The sequence below is a fragment of the Dromiciops gliroides genome, chromosome X (genome assembly GCF_019393635.1).
Source record: "Dromiciops gliroides isolate mDroGli1 chromosome X, mDroGli1.pri, whole genome shotgun sequence".
In the NCBI taxonomy this organism is placed as follows: domain Eukaryota; kingdom Metazoa; phylum Chordata; class Mammalia; order Microbiotheria; family Microbiotheriidae; genus Dromiciops; species Dromiciops gliroides.
Genome location: NC_057867.1, coordinates 25,534,948 through 25,555,314, shown reverse-complemented (window position 1 = coordinate 25,555,314; position 20,367 = coordinate 25,534,948). Strand labels below are relative to the sequence as shown.

Sequence of the window (20,367 nt, the reverse complement as noted above, 5' to 3'; positions counted from 1 at the left end):
GGGCAAGTTACTTTGCATGGTTTGCCTGTTTCCTCATCTGCAAAGTGAGCTGGAGAAAGAAGAGGCAAACCACTCCAAGTATCTTTGCCAAGAAAACCCCAAATGGGGGGGGGGGGTCACAAAAAGTTGGCCATGACTTAAACAACTCAACAAAAATACAGAGAGAATAGTATGAGTATTAGAACTTACTGCTCTCTTTGTAAGTTAGACTATGATAAGCACACAGGATTAAAAGGGGGAGAACTCATTTCTAGCACTAGAGTGACCCAGAAGGCTTCATGGAGGAGGTGGTAAGTGAAGGAAGACAAGGATATTGATGAAAGATGGGAGAAAAATCCATTCTAGTATAACCAGCATGAGCATGCTCAGGGATGACCATCCTGATGGGATATATAGAGCATATGTTGATATTCTCTGCCTGCTTTCAATCAACCATGGGTTGGGACAGCTAGGTGGCGCTGCAGTGGATAAAGCACCAGTCCTGGATTCAGGAGGACCTGAGTTCAAATATGGCCTCAGACACTTGACACTTCCTAGCTGTGTGACTCTGGGCAAGTCACTTAACTCTCATTGGCCCCCCCAAAAAAGTATAATCAATCAACCATGGATGAGTTTGGGAGGTTTTCCATCAAGGAATTCTTCATAGAGGAGGTAGCACGTAAACTGGATCAATAAGAATTCATCTTTTGGACAAGTACTACAGATAGACAATAGACTAGAGAAGAAGGAAAAGACTGATTTGGATTGCATTTGGGAAATGGACCAAAGGTTTCAACGATTCTGAACTGCTCCCTGCCACAGAAGCCCGTAGTTTTAACACTAATATTCTCCCGGGGATGCCATATGGCTATGAGTCATGGAACACCAGGATCTCAGGAGAATATTCATTTCAGGTGACCCAAAGGGAAATGGAGACATGCATGACGGGTGTTAACAGGCTGTAGAATATTGCTAATGAAGACTGGTACAGCTATGTCCTAATGAATATGAATAATGGATCCCATGAAGTGATCGCATTATTCAAGTTAACACTGCATATTTCCACCAAGCTAGAACCAGTCAGTGACCACCTTTTCCACAATCCAACTCTAAATGCAAATGTGAATAACTGAGACTAGTTAACAACATTCATTTATCACACTCATAATGTATGTAACAAGTGGTACAAGAGACATCAAGGACATGTATGACTGGAAAAGGAGGAGACCAGTCCCACTGTGAGAGTAAGAATTAATAGGTACACATATCATCAAGTGCTACATGGGCCTCCATTGTATATTCAAAGACCCAGCACATTGGGTTGACCGTTCCTAATATTCTGAACCACCCCAAAGTGGAAGGGGCCACCACAAGAAGTGATTTCCCTCTTACTAGAGGTCTTCAAAGAAAGGCTGGATGACAACTTGTTGACCATTTTTTTTTTGGCAGGCAATGAGGGTTAAGTGACTTGCCCAGGGTCACACAGCTAGTAAGTATTAAGTGTCTGAGGCCGGATTTGAACTCAGGTCCTCCTGAATCTAGGAGGATCCTCCTTTATCCACTGAGCCACCTAGCTGCCCCCTTGTTGGCCTTTTTAAAGAGGGCCTTCTAAAGGGGAGGGGATGGAGGGAGAAAAATTTGGAACTCAAAATTTTATAAAAATGAACGTATAAAAATGTATTTACATATGATTGGGAAAATAAATGCTATTTTTAAAAAAGGACTTCTGTTTCAGGCAAGGGTCAGCCACTGATGTCCTTGTGATTTTATGGGCAAGGATCCCACAGGCTGAAAAGGAGTGGGTCTACTGAGATCTGTACCAGGAGAGGTAATACCCACACCAAAGAGATCATAGTTTACTGAAATGTTTTCAAAATACAGACATAAAAGTTGGGAAAAGGCATTGAAGGTATATGGGATAACAGGTGAGATGGCCACAGAAACAGGCATAGCATGTGATGGCACATTGAGCCCAAAACATAAACACTATAAGTGGCAGTTATGTTTCTAGCATAGTATACAAAGGTCTATTTAACCCAAAATATAGCTACAACCACAGTACTAAGCTACTAGTAACCTTTTAAACATTGTTTCTGAGAATTGGGAAAACTGGAAAAGAGTTTGACAGAAATTAAGTTTGGACCAACATCTTACATCATGTACCATAATCAGTTCAAAATGGAGATGCAACCTTAATATAAAAGTTTATACCATAAACATTACTTTTATGGAAAGAGGGGTTCCAAGTGTAGAAATTTATTTTGATTTGGGGAACCTACCTTTAAACTGAGATTAGAAAGCCTTAGGCCCTCAGGGTCTCTCCCCCTCCTCCTCAGCTTCAGCTGAGCGGAAAAAGCCCCGTGGGCTATAGAAGACGCCAGGTCAGACAGCTGGGGGAAAAAAAAAGCCCCAGCTCCCTCTGACCTGAGGGGAGCTATCAGAAAGATCCTGGAAAGCCTGTGCTGAGGCATGAGGCTCAAGAGCACCCCCCCCCCCAGCTGCAGCTCTGGCTGGCGGATTAGCTTGGTCTGTGGGGGCAAAGGAAGCCCTGAGATTTGAGTGGAAAGAAGAAAAGGTATATATAGACCTGGGAGGAGCAAGGAGGGGCGGACTAGAGGAAGACGGACTAGATAGACTAGGAGGAGAAGGGCTGACTAGAGGGGACGGACTAGGAGGGGAGGCGGACTAGAAGAAAGATCAAGGATGGACTAGATAGAGAGACAAGGAGAGAGGCTGACTAGAGGGGAGCGCAGACAAGGACGGAGGAGAGTTCTGTTTGGAAAAGGAGAGACGGGTCTGACAAGGTTACAGGCCTTAATACAAACCAGGGAAAGTGTAACGAGCCCTGAGGCTGGAGGCGGCTAAGGCCCTTATTGTATTCAAGAAGTTCAAGGCGCAGCAGGTGCAAAAGAGACACAGTGGAAAGAGACCGCAGGAAAACAGTCAGGTTGTACTTTATTTCCCTGTATTCCTAATTTGAAATAGTATCTCATAAATAAACTCTGCTTGGATTATTTAGTTAAGAGGCTTCTTAATCTTTAGTCTATCAGTTTGGGAGCAGTGCGGTGGAACTTTATAAACGGCCCATATTAAATTAACGCAGTCAGATAGCCAAATAGTCTAAAGTCCCCAGTTTAGTCCTCCAGTCAGCTTCTGCCCCCAAATTAGCCCTAGTTAACAAAATATTTTCACACAAGTCATAATTTGTATACTAGTTTAGGACCGATGAGGAAGAAGAGAAAGAGAAAGTGGGGGAACCAGCAGTGGGAAAGAAAGGGCAGTGCCTGGGCCATAACTGCTGCAGTGACTCTGAAGTCACTGCTATAGCAACTGGCCTCTGTAGCTATCGGTATACAAGTCATTCATAAGCTCAAAGCGGGCAAGAGAGTAGAGTGGAAACAATACTGAATTTGGAGTCAAAGGAACAGAGTTGAAATCTGGACTCCGTCACTTACTAGCCAAGTTACTTTAGGCAATTCACTTCTCCTCTACAGGTCTCAGTTTCTTCCTCTGTAAAATGAGGGTGTTGGACTCCATGGCCTCGAAAGACCCATACAATTCTAGATCTAGAACCCTATGAAATTCAGTTCTGTGATTATTGGGGAATTTGTTCCTGATCAACATCGGTTCCCATTTTTCCTGCACTAAATAAAATTTAAGAAGAAGTATGGCAGAGTGGATAGAGAGCTGGCCTCAGAGACTAGCTCCATGCCCTACCTCTGCCATACACTTATTGTGCACCCCTGGGCAAGTTCACTCAACCACTTAGTGCTCCGGGCATCTAAGGCTCTAAAGTGCAGAGCAGGTGTTGATCTGCCTTGGTAGAGGGGTCTTTCTTCCTCAGAGTTCCCTCCATCACTGTAATCATGGGTCCAGTCCAATCAAATAGTCCCATTTCCAAGTAGCACCTTAGCAAGGACACCAATGGTTTTTATCCCCACCTAGTAATGAATGCAGAATGAGTGTTACTCCAGTATTAGGCTCCAGCTGTCAATTGCCACATGCATAATACCGATTTTTCCAATCCCGGGGAAAGGGTTTCCCATGATAGCATGTCTCTAGAGAGAGAGAGACAGACAGAGAGACAGAAACAGAGAGGTAGACAAAGACGGAGAGATGGAGAGCGTGAGCACGAGCTGGAAGCTACAACATGGCCCTCCTGCCTCTGAGAAGCCCTTAATGAAAACCTCTTGCTAGGACAAGGCTCCAAGTTTCCAAACGAGTAGGTACTGACTCCCTTTCTAAGCCTGTGGGCTGCCACATTCTGCAGTATTTTGTTTTCGGAAAAAGAGAAGCCATTTGGGGGGCCTTTGACTCTCTCCCAATACCCACGATGGGCCCGACAACTGTGTGTGATAGATACCCAGGCGGATGGCCTGGCAGGGGACCCGTCCCAAAGCCCCAGCTGAGGAGGAAACACGGGACATGGACCAAAGGGGGCAGGTGTCTCAGTGGTGAGACATATCACTATTCTCCATCCACCCAGGAAGGGCCCCAGCTGCACAGCAATTAGATTACAACTAGCCTGTGCCACTGGCCAAGCAGCTGAGCCCAGAAACAGAGAAGGAAGAGTGGAAAGAAAGCTCACCTCCCTCCAAGCCACTCCATTTCTGCCAACCAAGCCTTTTCAAAGAGAGAATGAAACACTATCATCATCAGAGACAATCTGGCCACACCACAGGCCGAACAGAAAGGCACTTGGCATCTGGAAGCGGAAACTCTTCCCCTCCACTGTGCCACCTAGCTGCCCTGGGGGGCAGCTAGGTGGCACAGTGGATAGAGCACCGGCCCTGGAGTCAGGAGTTCCTGAGTTCAAATCCGGCCTCAGACACTTGACACTTACTAGCTGTGTGACCCTGGGCAAGTCACTTAACCCCCACTGCCCCGCAAAAAAAAAAAAAAAAAGATAACAATACCAGCCCTGCTCCTTACTAGCTGTGTGACCCTGGGCAACTCCCTTCCCCTAACCTGAACCTCAATGGCCTCTTTGGGAAGAGGAAAGGGTTGGGCTTGATGGTCTAGGAGGCCCCTGCTGGCCATGAGATCCTAGAGAGAACAGAATCATGGCAATGACCGTGATGACAAAAACTATTCCCGGTTTCCAATTTGTTTTCTATCCGACAAGCCACCAGGGAGACCTTTTACATGTCATTCTCCCTCAAGGTACTCATGAGGAAACGAAAGCTGGACACGGGGCAAATCACACAGCCAACAAGAGCCGAAAGAAAGCTCTAGGAATGGACCGCGGTGAGACTGCATTAAAGATTCTAACTCGTGCTACTAAAATCAGCCAAATAAAGCGTCCACCTCCTAGGCTGAGGAATCCTCTTTCTCAATGATTCAATAGCAACAACAGAGCCCAGGGAGCTTCCTCTCCACACTGGCCACAGCCTGGGGCTCTGCCCACTTCCTCTCTCCAGCTCCCCACAATAGTAGCTGTTGTCATTTCCAGCAGAGGCAGAGATCTAAGGTACAAGGAACCATGATGCCACTGCAGTGTTTGGGCCAGGGTGCTGAGTTCGGAGGCCAGTAACAGTAGATGGGATAGAAGGAGGGGAAGAGGTGGCATTCTCCTCTCCCCAGCCATCCCTTTTCCTTCACAAGGATGGCAGCAGAGGCCTGATCCCAAGTAAGGGATGACAAAGGGCCTGGACCCTCTGCCCAAGCACTAAGGGGTGGGGAATGCTCACCATAGCATCATCAATCCAAGTGAAGCAGATGCCCCTCTCTTAATGACATCATAATCCATTTGCAGGTCTCCAAGATGGAAAGAAAGAATCGTCAAGGAGGGGTGACTGAAGAAGAGGGCAAATGGGGTCATAAGCATCAGAAATATTCTTCGGGGGGGGGGGGCAGCTAGATGGCACAGTGGATAGAGCACTGGCCCTGGAGTCAGGAGTACCTGAGTTCAAATCCGGCCTCAGACACTTAATACTTAACTAGCTGTGTGACCCTGGGCAAGTCACTTAACCCCAATTGCCTCCCTAAAAAAGAAAAAAAAAAACTAAAAAAAAAAAAAAAAAGAAATATTCTTCGGAAGGTGATTTGGAGGTCTGCTTAATGCTGCTTCTCCCCCAAATTCCTTGTTAGAGTAGCTAAGAGGTGGGGGTCACCTCTCATTTCAACCTAATTTCTCTTAACCACCAACTCCTGCCTCCTTTCCAGCTTCTCCTGTTCATACCCCCATTGGCCACTGCCCATCCCGGCCCAGAGTGCTCACCAGTGATCATCAAGCAAGCCTTCCTGCCCTTGAAGAGGAACAGACCAAGACTGAAAGAGCAGGGATGAAGAGGGGAGGAGGAAAGAAAAGCCTAGCTCAGAAAAGTGTTTCTCAAGCACCTTGGAGACTCAGTGGAAGAGAAAATTCTGGGACCAGATGGCAGATGAAATAGGAGGACCTTTGGGCTAGACATAATAAACAAAATCAAGCCACAGAAAGAAAGCCAAAAAGATGATGAATGGGCCTTCGTTGCTGTGGGGTCTGATTGGATGACCTCTCCTAGTAGGTGGGCCAATAAAAGCGGCTTCTAAAACAACAGGTTTGGAATGGTGAGAAAGGCATTTCCAGCCATCTTTGCATCAACGAGCATGAACTAAAAAGCTACTGTGTATAAGAAAGATGCAAACCAAAGTGCTACTAGGGGAGGCAGAGGAAGGAAAAAGCATTTCTGACTTGGGAGAGGGACAGCAAGGAAAGTTTGTCATTTAGCCTCCTGTTACCTTTAGGATACAATACAACTTCCTCTGTTTGGCATTTAAAGTTCTTTTTAGTCACCTTACACATCACTGTACCCATCCCACCCCACACACTCTATGGTCCTGTTGAACAGGCCAACTCAGTATTCCTCATATACTCTATTTCCCATCTCCCTGCCTTTGCACTGGCTGTGCCCTCCCCCTTCCCATCCTCCTTAAAGATTCAGCTCAAATGGCACCATCTGCAGACAGCCTTGCTTGGTTCCCTCAGCTGCTGGACTCTGAGGTAATGTTTCTTCTACTCTGTATGCATCTTGCATGTACCCATATATGTATTTATTGTCTCTTCCTTCAAAACATACAGTCCTTGAGGTGCAGAGGTCATTTGGTTAAATCCCCAACATTAAGCGCAGTACTCGGCACATAGTAACCACTTGGTAAGTAAATGCTTATTGACTTACTGGCTGATTTCAATTGGTAAAAATGGGACAGGAAAGCATTGTAGTCAATGGATGCCATTCAAACAAAGGCATAGGATGAATGAGGGATGACAAGTAGTGCCATCCAATAGGAAGGGAGCATACATGGAAGCTGGCGGGGAATAAGCATTTATTAAGCACCTGTTATATGTCAGGCACTATGCTCAGCACTTTACAAATATCATCTCATTTGATGATGGGAAATAGGATGAAAATTTGCTTATCCTGTTCCCTTTTCCTAACATATTCCCCACAGGAGCCCCAGACCTGGTCCTTTAAATGTTGTCACTATAAGGAGCCAGCGAGCTTAACTGATTTTCTCCTCGTGCTTCCTAGCTACACCAGAGTTATTCCATTAGCCTGTGACATTACAGAAGACATGTCACATGGGGTTTAACAGTTTAAGATCCCATCATGTGGTGGAGGCCTGGGGAGGATGAAAGGTGGGCTAGATGGAGTGGGGTGGGGGGGGATACCATACATCAATGCCACAGAGATCAGAAGAGACAGAGGAGAAATGATACCAAGATTCCAGAAGATGAAGAAGCCCTTGAACAGAGAAGCCTCTATCTCTGAGGAAGCAGCACTCCCCAGAGCTGGGATCACAATTCTCTAGCCCCAGGCCCCAAAGCCTGCCCCACCAACTGTCCCAGGATCCTTTGCACTTACACTCACAGTAGCCACCTAGCTGTGAGGAATTATCATGGAGAATAACCTGCAGCACTAGACAGTGGGGCTTCAAGTGACCTTTGTATTCTAGTCATTTTAGGAATTACAGTTATCCCTTCTACACTGTGACTTTCCCCATCCCGGTTTCAATATATCCTGGGTCACCACAAGAAATTAAAAGCGAATTTGGGGGGAGTTTTGTGGAAGCCACAGACAAAACAGAAAATGTTTAGAAACTCAGAAAGGCATAAAATATATGCATAGTCTTAGAGAATATCAACATGTTTTAGCTTTTAATACCATAATAATCTAGACTTCTTCCCTGTTATGAAGGGAGGGCCAAAAAATGTTATGGGGATTTTCCAGATCACAAGGTGCCGTGCCCCATATCTTGATAGCCTATTTACCAGCAGGTTAGGCATATATGGAAGGAATGAGGATTATGATCTAGGTAATATCCCTGGGTGAGTTTGAAGTTCCCAAGTGAAGTCATGAGCATTAGAAAGGTAGACACCATGCCCCTGGTGTGTCTAGACCTAACTATGGAGTGTTGGTGCAGATTGGGGCCACTGGAAGAGTGGTGTGGGCCCAATGAAGGGCTCCATGCTCAGCCATCTAGATAAGCTAAGGAAGTCAACATGGCATAGTGGCTAGAGCACCAGACTTAGAGGCAGAAAGACCTGGGTGTGTATCCCACCTCTGACACTTATGTAACCCTTAGCAAATCACTTAAGGTCTCTGTACCTCAGCTTCCTTATCTGGTCATCTCTAAAATAAAAGGGCTGGACTCAATGGCTCTAAGGTCCCTTCCAGCTCTGAATCTATGACTCAAGAAGCTATGCCTTCCAGGGAGAAGTTTGTAGGAAGATAAAGGTCAGTGGTGGAAAAAGTATACAAGAGGCACTGAACCTACCACTCAGACAACCCATTTATTCGGGGTCTTATTAAAAGGCATTTATTAATGGCCTACCCTATGCAGGCCACCAAGCTAGCACAAGACAAGACAAGAAGGAAGCAGTCCCTGCCCTCAAGGAACTCACCTTGAGTAAACTCTCTCCAGAATCTGAGAAATGGAAGCACTAGCTAAAGAACAGTCCATTGTCCAGATTGCTGCGTGCCAGTCACATGAGGGGAAATGCTCGATGAGCAATGCATGCTATTTACCACAGCCAGTCATGACCTCTCCCAGAACCCTCTAGGAAAAATTGCCTTCTTCCAGATGAAGGACTCAAGAATCCCCTAAAGGGCATGGCATAATCCTCACTTATGGTGGCGAGACCCCGATGCGGGGGTGCATTGGACAAGAGAACCAAAGTGGATCCATATACCAGGCCTCAAGCCCAAGGTGCCTTAGACTGTCTGTAGAGCAACCAGTGGTTTGTAGCATGGGACTTGTGCACGATTGATCCTATCAGGGCCCTGGGGCAAAGGGAGATAAAGGAAAACATCTGCCTGGCTAGAGCCCACACTCCAGTGAGTTTCTGGGGACCCCGCCCCTTTCCCACAGCTCAAGCTGGCTAGTGACATCAACGACTTGGAGGTGGAAGAGGGAGCTGAATCCAGGGGCCACCCCCTTGATATTTCAGCTGGGTACATCCCAAGAGAAACAAGGAGCCGCCAAGGGCATGACAGATTGAGAGCTGGAGACAATATGAATCCATATGGATGTCAGTGCTGCTGCTGCAGGCCCAGATCTGAGGATATCAGGGAAGCAGGATTCATAGAGGCTCACTGCAAGAGTGCCAGACCTAGCAGGCCAATGGCCAGGCCAAATTTGGATGCTCCAGGAAGAGGAGGAGAAGCTCCCCATGCAGCCAGATAATGCTCTTTGATGAAATGGGTGGTGGTGGTGGTGGTGCTGGGTCATGTCTGACTCTCTATAACCCCATTTAGGGTTTTCTTGGCAGAGATACTAGAGTTCTTTGCTATTTCCTTCTCCAGCTCATTTTACAGATGAGGAAACTGAGGTAAAAGGGTGAAGTGACTTGCTCAGGGTCACACAGCTAATAAGTATCTGAGGCCAGATTTGAACTCAGGTCTTCCTGACTCCCTGCCTGGCCACCTGATTGCCCTGTCATTCATAGGAAAACAAATTTGTAGGATTTTAGAGCTAGAAGGGATGTCAGTTGAGACCAAGTCTCAGAGCGGGTAAATGAGTTTGTGCTTCCAGGATCACACAAGCAGTAGGCTTCCAAAGTAGGATTTCAGGTCCTCTCATTGAGCCCTGGCAGGAAGATGCCACTTCCTTGGGCCTGAGTTTCCTCCTCTGTAAAATGATGAAGTTGCACCACTCTAGATCTATGGTATTATGGGTGACAGAGAGAGAGGGACAGAGGCAGATCTCTGAGAATGAAGAGACTTGTAATCATGTAGCTCAGGGCTTTTTCAACTTTTTCCACTCTTGGCCCCTTTTCACCGGAGAAATTTTTACACGATCCCAGGTATATAAAAGATGTATGCATAACCTTTTACTGGTGCCAAATTTTCATGATCCCCACATTCAGTTACAAGACCCTATATGGGGTCGCAACCCACAGTTTAAGAAACTTTGATCTAGGGGCAGCTAGGTGGCGCAGTGGATAGAGCAACAGCCCTGAAGTCAGGAGTACCTGAGTTCAAATCCGGCCTCAGACACTTGACACTTACTAGCTGTGTGACCCTGGGCAAGTCACTTAACCCCAATTGCCTCGCTAAAAAAAAAAAAAAAGAAAAAGAAAGAAAGAAAGAAAAAAAGAAACTTTGATCTAGCTAGTGCCTCTAGTGGATAAAAATTTAGTTAAGACCTGGATTCAAATCCTGCACCTGAAATATCCTGCCTGGCTATGTGACTCAGGGCTCTAAGTCAGAAGTACCAAGCATTGGTTTCCAGAGCCAGATTCAAATGTAACTGGGGAATATTTAACAAAACAAATAAAAACCAAAAGAAAATAAATATCATTGCCATGTGGCTTCCTGAGATGATGTGGGGCCCATCAAGAACATTGTGGATGGTTCTATAAAGCCCATTTTTCTTTGAATTTTATATCACTGGTCTGGACAACTCTCTCTAGGACTCAGTTGTAGAGAAGGTGCAGGCCTGTATTTGGGGAAGGAGTTTCCTCATCCCAGAATTCCCTATGCCACTGGAATTCCAAGTCCAGTGTTTACCCTATTGTACTCCTTACCCTTCTCCCTACAAAATGTGATACAGAGAGCCTGTTAGAAATAGAGCAAGGAGGAGGCAGCTAGGTGACGCAGTGGAGAAAGCACCGGCCCTGAATTCAGGAGGACCTGAGTTCAAATCCAGCCTCAGACACTTGACACTTGACACTTAACAGACTCTCACCTCATACAGGATAAAGGATTCCAGGTCCTTTTACTCCAGAGCCAAATACATCTGGGTCCTGCTACTTTCCTGGGTCTCAGTTTACTCCTCTGAAAAATGAGGAAGTTGGACTCCTTGGGATCTATAATCCTTTGTGTGGCTTTAGACAAGTCACATTTCTTCTCTGGCGCTCAGTTTCCTCCTCTGTAAAATTTCTATAAGCCGAACCATTCACTAGATGCCAACAAGATTGTAAGCTTACTGAGGGCAGGAGAAATCTGTTTTTCTTTGTAGTTTTAGCCCAGGGATAGCTCTATTGGAGTCACTCAAGAAATATTTAGAATGACTAAAGGCAGAGGGCTGAAAGAGACTCTAGAACAGAGAATGTCAGACCTGGGAGGGGTGTTGTCATCATCATAATAACTATTGTTTATATGGCACCTACTAGATGCCAGGCACTATGCTAGGTGCTTCACACATATTATGTCATTTAATCTCTGGGAGGGCCCTTAGAACAGAGATGTAAGAGATGAGAGGAACCTTAGAACATGGAATGGCAAAGCTGGGAGAGGCCTCAGAACCTAGAATGTCAGAGCCGGATAGAAACTTTGAGGTCATTAAGTCCAACCCTTTTATTTGTACAGATTTGAAGGCTGAGGCACTAAGAAAAAACAACTTGCCCAAGGACATACGGCAAATTAATAGCCATCAGGAATAGAACACAGGCCTCATGCCTCCTACCTCCCAGGCTGCCTCTCTCAGGGAGCAAATCACTGCAGAGAGGCTTACACTCTAGTTGGAGTGAAACCTCATCTACAGGTTACACAAAAATCAGCCTCCATCAGGGAAGAGATGTGGAAATAAAAGTTCCCCTGAGGTTCTCAACTGAAAGAAAGACCGCTGCCAGCTTTTGCCAATGTCATGTGCCAATTTCTATTGGCTCCTCGGAACGCTTGCCCATGCCAGCTCCATAGCTGATTTCATCAAAACCTTCGAAGATTCTGATTTGCAGTGCCAGATGCCAAATGCCAAAATGGGTTCGTGGACACAAAGAAAAAACTAATTGCAAAGATTGCTCCATGTGTAAGTGGGGAGTGGGGGAGGAAAGAAGCCTCCAGGAATAAGGTGACCCCCTTCGGATGTTACTGCCTTCTCTTATACAAACTGGATGATTTGTCATGCAGTATATATAATATACATATATACCTATACACATACACACACATACACATATAAATATATATATATATATATATATATATATATATATATATCTTTGAGGGTAGAAACCTTTGTTTTTATCTTTGTAACTCCACCAACACTGTGCTTTTCACGTAATAGAAGCTCGATAAATATTTGCTGAATTGAATTCAACCTGTTGAAGGGGGAGAGTAGAAAAAACCTTGGCTAATTCCATGTCCTGGGTTCAAATCCCAGCTCTTCCACTTACTAGCTGTGCAATCCCAGGCTACTTTATATTACATTGATCATTGTACATGTGACCAAGGGCAAGTCACTAAATCATTCGATGGCCCTAGGCATTGTAAACTGGTGAACAGATAGTAAGAAAGTGAGTTGGTGCTCCACATCGATACAGGGATTCCCCTCACAGGAAATTGACTATACCAATACAACCACAGTTCTGAACCTCCCAAAATGTCACAATTTATTGTACCCCAAGGAAATCAAAGCCAGAAAAAGTGTTTTGTATACACCAAAATATTTATAGCAGCCTTTTTTGAGGTAGCAAAGAACTGAAAACGATGCGGGAAATACTAAACAAATTGTGGTCCATGAACATAATAGAATATTACTATGCCATAAGGACCAGACAACATAAAGTACTCAGAGAAGCATAGGAAAATTTATGTGAACTAATGCAGAGCCAGGAAAAATGATATCAACAATGACAATAAAATGAATGGAAACAACAAACAAAAACCCATTATTGCTGTGTCATTATAATAACCAAGCTTGGACTCCAAGAAGAGTAGGGAAAATACAACTTGCTCCCTTCTTTTGGGAAGAGAGGGAAACCTATAGAGATTGCACATCCTGTCAGATGAATAGATATGTTGATTGGACTTGATAAATCGATCAATCTCAATCTCTCTCTCTCTCTCTCCCATCCCGTTTTTCTCTTTTCAAGGTTTGCAAAAAAAAAAATGGCGTTATTACAAAGGATTGTAAGAGGTTGAAACATTTTGAAAGACTGAACCACTCTGATCAAAGCAATGATCAACCATGATTCCAAAGGACTGTTGATGAAGGTTGCCTACCACCTGACAGAAGTAGTAGATTAACATGGAAAATGAGACACACATTCTGGACATAGTAGATACGGGGGATTGTCTTGCTTGACTATGCTCATTTATTACAAGGATTTTGTTTTTCTTTTTCCTGGAGAAGGGGGAAGGAGGAAAAAAATGTTTGCTTATAGAAAAAATAAATTTAGTTTTTAAAAAGGATATTAGGGGGGCAGCTAGGTAGCACAGTGGATAAAGCACTGGCCCTGGATTCAGGAGGACCTGAGTTCAAATCCAACCTCAGACACTTGACACTTACTAGCTGTGTGACCCTGGGCAAGTCACTTAACCCTTGTTGCCCTGCAAAAAAATAAATAATAATAATAATAATAATAAGGATATTAGGGGAAGGGGAAGGGATATATTCAAAAATGGAGGTGATACTAAAACAAAAGGTATCGTTAAAAGATGTAGATATATTGCTATCGACATCAATACATTAAAGCTGCCCGGCTTGGAGTTTTTGAGGAAGGGAAGAGTGAAAAGACAAACAGTTTTGTGGTCTGGACAGGACAAGCATCTTGTTTTAGCTTCTAGCTAGAGCAGGTGTTTAACATCCATTCTAGCTGACAGGAGACAATGGAGAATGCTGGAATACTACCTTCGTTATTTTCAGCATCCCAATTCCATAAAGGGCTTAGCAAGTTAGCCTATCCGGCCACATTCTTTTCTTAGACCTCTTCGAACCACATATATAGCTTTTGGGGTTATCTGATCTGGCAAGTTTCAGGAAGGGGTGAAGGTGGGAAAGACAGAGAGAGGGAGAGAGGGAAACGTTGAAAGAGAGCATACAATACTTAGAGTGTCCAAAAAAAGGGCTTTAGTCTGACTTTGAAACTTTCTAACAAGAGGGCCTCAAAAATGGAATAAATCCCTTGCAAGGTAGTGAGTTCTTTGTCACTAGGGGAGTTCAGAGACTAGAATGGTTTGGTTTTGTTTTGGTTTTTTTAAAGGGCATTTTAGAGATTGGAATCCATCGTTTTATACAGGGTTAGGCTACATGATTGCAAGGTCCCTTTCAATTCTGTATCGCTCTGAAATATCTTCCTCCCCCTCAAAGTAGCAGCAATATCGTTCAATGAAGGGGAAGCTAGGTGGTGCAGTGGATAAAGCACCGTCCCTGGATTCAGGAGGACCTGAGTTCAAATTCGGCCTCAGACACTTAACACTTCCTAGCTGTGTGACCCTGGGCAAGTCACTGAACCCCAATTGCCTCACCAAAAAAAAAAATATTGTTCGATGAAGAACTGCGAATGACAACTATTCTCAGCAACAAGAGGATCCAAGACAATCCCAAAGGGCTCATGATGAAGCGCACTCTCCACCTCCAAAGAAAGAGCTGATATTGATTGAACACAACTGAACCAGGCTGTTTTTCACTTGCTTTCATTTTTTTTCCCTTTTATTTGAGTCTTCTTATCCAAAATGACTGTTATGGTGTGTTTATAATCCTAATCTGTGGCTGCCTCTGAGCAGGTAATTTTAATGGTTTTCTAGTCTGATGAATACCACAACCTGGCCCTTTCTGGGGCTAGAGCCAGCAGGTATTAGAGAAAGCCACCATCTAATTAATAAGTCAACAATTACCCCCATTTTCTCCCCTTCCTCCACCCTCCCGCCTGCCCCGGCCCCGGCCCCGGCCCCCGCCCCCCCTTCTTTTCCTGCATGCCTTTCTTTAACCTTTGATGAACTGAATTATGCATCGATACACCCAACAGACCATCCTAGGTGTCCAGGAGGGCACGGAGAACAAATGGCCCATCACCCAGCAGATTCGAGGAGGGTGCTCTTTGTCAGGGTTCTGTTGTTTGTTATCACAAGCAACCAAATGACTCGAAAGCCATTTGGACTAGCTGAGCCCGACTGCTACTAACAAACAGTAAGCCAGGGGAGAATGCAGACTCCCAGGAGAAAGGGCGCTGAAGCTGGAAGCCCAGCAATAACGAGAGAAGTGGCTACCACTAATTCTTCTCCCAACTCTTAGGATTTCAAATCATCCATTCCAACTCTCATTTTACAGAAGGGGGAAACCGATGCCCAAAATTGGGGAAGTGATTTGCCCAGGGTCACACTGAAGTAGGGGCTGAACCCAAGTAGAATATCAGCTTCCTGCAGGCAGGGACTCTCATAGCTAGCAGGAGGTACTTGTTAAGTGCTTGTGATTACTGGTGCCAGGTAAACCCCATTGCACCTGCCCGGAGACATCGGCACTGAGCCCAGATACAGGCACTTGGAAAATCAAGTCACTCAAAAAGAAAAGGGGGAAAACACAAGTTATGAGCATCTCTATTTGTCTGTGGTTTTAAATTTCATAATCCATTTCCAAGCCAAGAAGAAAGAAAGTTAAGGATTGCTCCACCCAATCTTAGCCCTCCTTTCTCCAGGGTATATGCTTTGGCAGAAAGGGTGGGTCTGCCTGAACTGATGGTGGGGGTGTTTATTATTCTTACTCGAGTACTGGCAGAAATACACCGCCCCCCGCCCCCCCCCCACACACACAGCGGTTCCAAGCCTCTGAGTCAGCTGTGACCATCCAGGAAGGCCGGCACAGTGAGGTTCCTTCAGGGAGTAACCCCCTACCCCCATCTCTCCAGCCCCATCCTCCCTCCTTCCCTGTCTTTACCCATCCAAGGGCATATAGCTTTTGTTCCTGCCCTGAGCCCTATTCAGTGGCCACTGGAACCGGCAAATGAAAGCCCATGTGCCCCTACTTAGGCTAAAACTGCCTGCTTTGCCTCCCAGCCACACGCAGCTGGGGCCAGAGACTCCATGGAGAGTCTCTCAGCCCCCGCCCCCACCTCCCCAGGTCTCTTCCCGGTCCCTCTGTCCCCAGGCTCGTCTGCAAACATCACCATAACAATGGCAATAAGCAACCGTGTCCAGTGAGGAAGGGCGCTTCTGGACCAGATGAGCGAGCACCCACTCACTCCCAGACCCCAAGGCGCCTTTCCGCAATTCTTCCTTGGGACCGGGCATCTGTTCAGGTTTGCTGCACTTCCCCGGGAATGGCGGATGAGCGAGACATCTGCCAACGAGAGGCATCTGCCGGGGAGGAGGGTCCTCTGGCACCCAACGGAGAAAGTGAGCCACTAAGGCCAGCGCGCCCGAGGGGGCGCGGGAAGGGCAGCCCAGCTCGCGCGGGATCGGTAAGCGCCAGGTGAACCTCTCCCCCACCCCCAGCCCCGCGGCGCCGGGCGGCTCCCCGACAGGTGTGTGCGCACCCAGGGGACCCGGGGGCAGCGGCCACTTACTTCTCATCGCGCCGATCAGGGAGCTGCCGTCTTTGATCACGTCCTTGATGAATCGGTTGGTGCGCTCCAGCTCCTGCTCGTAGCACTTGAGCCTCTCGCGGAAATCGGGGCTGTCCAGGTAGCAGTCGCTGAACTCGAGCGGGGGGTGCCCCATGATGCGGGGCCGCGGAGGGGCGCGGAGAAGGGCCACGCACTCACGGCCAACACAGCGAGAGCCAGCGAGCCCAGGAAGGGCGCGCGCATCAGCAGCTGGGGCGCCGCACCCCCGCGCACCGCACCGTACTGGGGGGGGGGCGCGGGCGGGACTTAGGGCCGGGGCAGCCGCTCGGGGCGCTCAGCGGGAGCCGGCGGCAGACGCCTCCCTCCCTCCCTCGGCCGAGCCGGCGAGCTACAGCTGGCGGGGCCCGACCGGCCGCTGGCCAGCGCTCCGCATGCTCCCAGCCCACCCCCGCCCCCGGTTTCGCCTCGGCCGCCCCGGCGCACGAGCCACCCGAGGGCAGCAGCGGCTGCAGCTAAAGTGGCCTCCCGAGCCCGCCCCGGGTCCTTCCTGGACAATCGCGAACGTGCCACTTCAGCCGGGCCGGGCCGGGGGGCGGGGCGGGGCGGCCGGGGGCGGGGCGAGCGGGCAGGGAGGCGGGGCCTGCGTGCCGCCCCCGATCGCCCCTCCCCGCGGTCAGCCGCTACACAGTCCCCTCCAGCTCCCGAGGCTCCTCTGATCCTGACCCCAGCCGACCCAGGCCGCTCTCCTCGGCCCCGTGCTCCGGGGCCCGGCCCCTCCCCAGAGCGGGCGAGCGCCCCCCACCCGCGTCCCAGTGAGCCGCCCCCGGCCTCCTCGCCCCTTCCCTAAGGCGCACCAGCTGGCCCCCGGACTCCCGACGCGGCTGCCGGCGCGCGAAGGGTTAACGACGCGCGGGTGGAAGTCCTGCCTTCTTCAGGCGCGCGGGCGGGGGGGTCCACAAGAGAAAGAGAGATCAGAACAGACGGAGAGAGCCCCATACGGGAGCGGCGGGAGCCCGGCGCTTCCCTGCGGAAACTGGGGAGCAGTTGGAGCCCTCGGTCTCCATCTGGAAAGCGAGGCGGTCTGGGAGTTGTAGTCTTCCAGTTTCCCAGACAAAGGGCACCACCCCACCAGGAGCATCCCTCCCTTCTCTTCCCTGCCTGAGGAAACTCCGCGAAGTCTAAGGTGGCAGGTGCCCCGGTTCTGGGGACGGGCAAAAGTGACCCTGCCTCGGCTTGGGTGGCCCATTGGATCTTATTTCCCTTTTGTAACCCCACAAAGATCCTAAACTGGGAAGGGACCCCAGGGGCCAGCTAATCCAACCCTCTCATTTTCGGAGGAGAAAGTAAGAACTAAGAGAGCTTAAGTGATGTCCCCAGTCATACAAGGAGTAAGTAGCGGAGGCAGAATTTGAATCCAGGTCTCCCGCCTACAAATCCTGCACCCCTTCCACTAGGGAAAGACTACTTGCTCCGTAGCATCCTCTCTGAGTTTCATTTTCTTCATCAGTAAAGATCATATGGAATAATATTTGTTTAAAAAAAGAAAAGCACTTAGCGTGTCCCCATTTTCCAGATCGTATGGGAGCCCTTAATGCTTATTCCCTTCTCTAAAGTGGGAATACTAATGCTTACACTGGATCTCTCACAGCCACAGGGTAGCTATAAACCTTAAAACACCAAAAAAACGCAAGCTCATAAGAATAGAAAAACAAGTGGGGGTTATGGGTAATTTCAGGAATTCAAGGCAGGCAAGGGCTTTGAAAATTATGGTTTATGATTCTTCCATTTTATAAATGGGGAAATTTAGGCTCACAGTGAGTTGATGTCAAACCTGGAACTGTAATCTAGGTCTCCTGATTTTTTTCACTAAGCTCTAACTTGCTAGAGTTAAAAGAGTGTGAATTCACCACATTCCATGTGTCCCAACCCCAATGTAGTCACTGATCAGTAAAGCCAGCTAAACGTGTAATAAACACCTACTATGTGCCAAGCACTGGGGATACCCCAAAAAAGGCAAAAAAACCACTCAGTAAACATGTGTTAAACACCTACTATATGCCAAGTACTTAAGATACCTAAAAAAGGCAAAAAAACCCTCATGTATTAAACACCTATTATGTGTCAAGCACTGGAGATACCCAAAAAAGGCCAAAAAAACCACTCAGCTAAAGATGTGTTAAAAAACCTATTATGTAGGGGGCAGCTAGGTGGCATAGTAGATAAAGCACCGGCCCTGGATTCAGGAGTACCTGAGTTCAAATCCAGCCTCAGACACTTGACACTTACTAGCTGTATGACCCTGGGCAAGTCACTTAACCCCCATTGCCCCGAAAAAACAAAACAAAACAAAAATCTATTATGTGCCAAGCACTGGGGATACCCCAAAAAGGCAAAAAAAAAACCCAGTAAACACTTGTTAAACACCTATTATGTGCCAAGCACTGGGAATACCCAAAAAAAGGCAAAAAACCAAACAAAAGCAAACCACTGAGTAAACATGTATTAAACACCTATTATGTACCAAGCACTGGGGATATCCAAAAAAGGCAAAAAAAAATTAAACATGTGTTAAACACCTACTATGTGCCAATCACTGGAGATACCCAAAAAAGGCAAAAAAAAAAATAGTAAACACTTGTTAAACACCTATTATGTGCCAAGCACTGGGGATACCCAAAAAGGCAAAAATACAAACAAAAACAAACCACTGAATAAACATGTATTAAACACCTATTATGGCCAAGCACTGGGGATGCCCTAAAAAGGCAAAAAAAAAAAAGCCCACTCAGTAAACATGTATTAAACACCTATTATGTGCCAAGCACTGGGGATACCCAAAAAGGCAAAAATACAAACAAAAACAAACCACTAAATAAACATGTATTAAACACCTATTATGTGTCAAGCACTGGGGATACCCAAAAAAGGCAAAAAAAAAAAAAAAATAGTAAACACATGTTAAACACCTATTATGTGCTAAGCACTGGGGATACCCAAAAAAGGCAAACAAACAAACAAAAACAAACCACTCAGTAAACATGTATTAAACACCTATTATGTGCTAAGCACTGGGGATACCCAAAAAAGGCAAAAAATTCCCCAAACCACTCAGTAAACATATGTTAAACACCTATTATGTGCCAAGCACTGGGGATACCCAAAAAAGGCAAAAAAAAAACCCAAAACAGTAAACATGTGTTAAACACCTATTATGTGCCAAGCACTGGGGGTACCCCCAAAAAAAGGCAAAAAGAAAAAAAAGTAAACATGCATTAAACACCTATTATGTGTCAAGCACTGGGGATACCCAAAAAAAGGCAAAAAAAAAATAGTAAACACATGTTAAACACCTATTATGTGTCAAGCACTGGGGATACCCAAAAAAAGGCAAAAAAATTCCCCAAACAAACCACTCAGTAAATATGTATTAAACACCTATTATGTGCCAAGCACTGGGGATACCCAAAAAAGGAAAAAAAAAAACCCAGTAAACATGTGTTAAACACCTATTATGTGCCAAGCACTGGGGATGCCCGAAAAAGGCAAAAAAAAGCCCACTCAGTAAACATGTATTAAACACCTATTATGTGCCAAGCACTGGGGATACCCCCCAAAAAAGGCAAAAAGAAAAAAAAGTAAACATGCATTAAACACCTATTATGTGTCAAGCACTGGGGATACCC

At 46.6% G+C, this 20,367-nt stretch overlaps 1 protein-coding gene across 1 annotated transcript in view; it reads right to left on the bottom strand.

Annotated features, from left to right (window-relative positions):
* The window catches only part of OPHN1 (oligophrenin 1), a 278,050-nt gene extending 261,077 nt beyond the window's left edge, over positions 1-16,973 (bottom strand). The window contains exon 1 of the mRNA XM_043974083.1: positions 16,685-16,973. Coding sequence (XP_043830018.1) covers positions 16,685-16,838 — 154 coding nt within the window. The 5' untranslated portion in view covers positions 16,839-16,973. The remainder of the gene's footprint in view (positions 1-16,684) is intronic.
* Between the last annotated feature and the right edge of the window lie 3,394 nt (positions 16,974-20,367).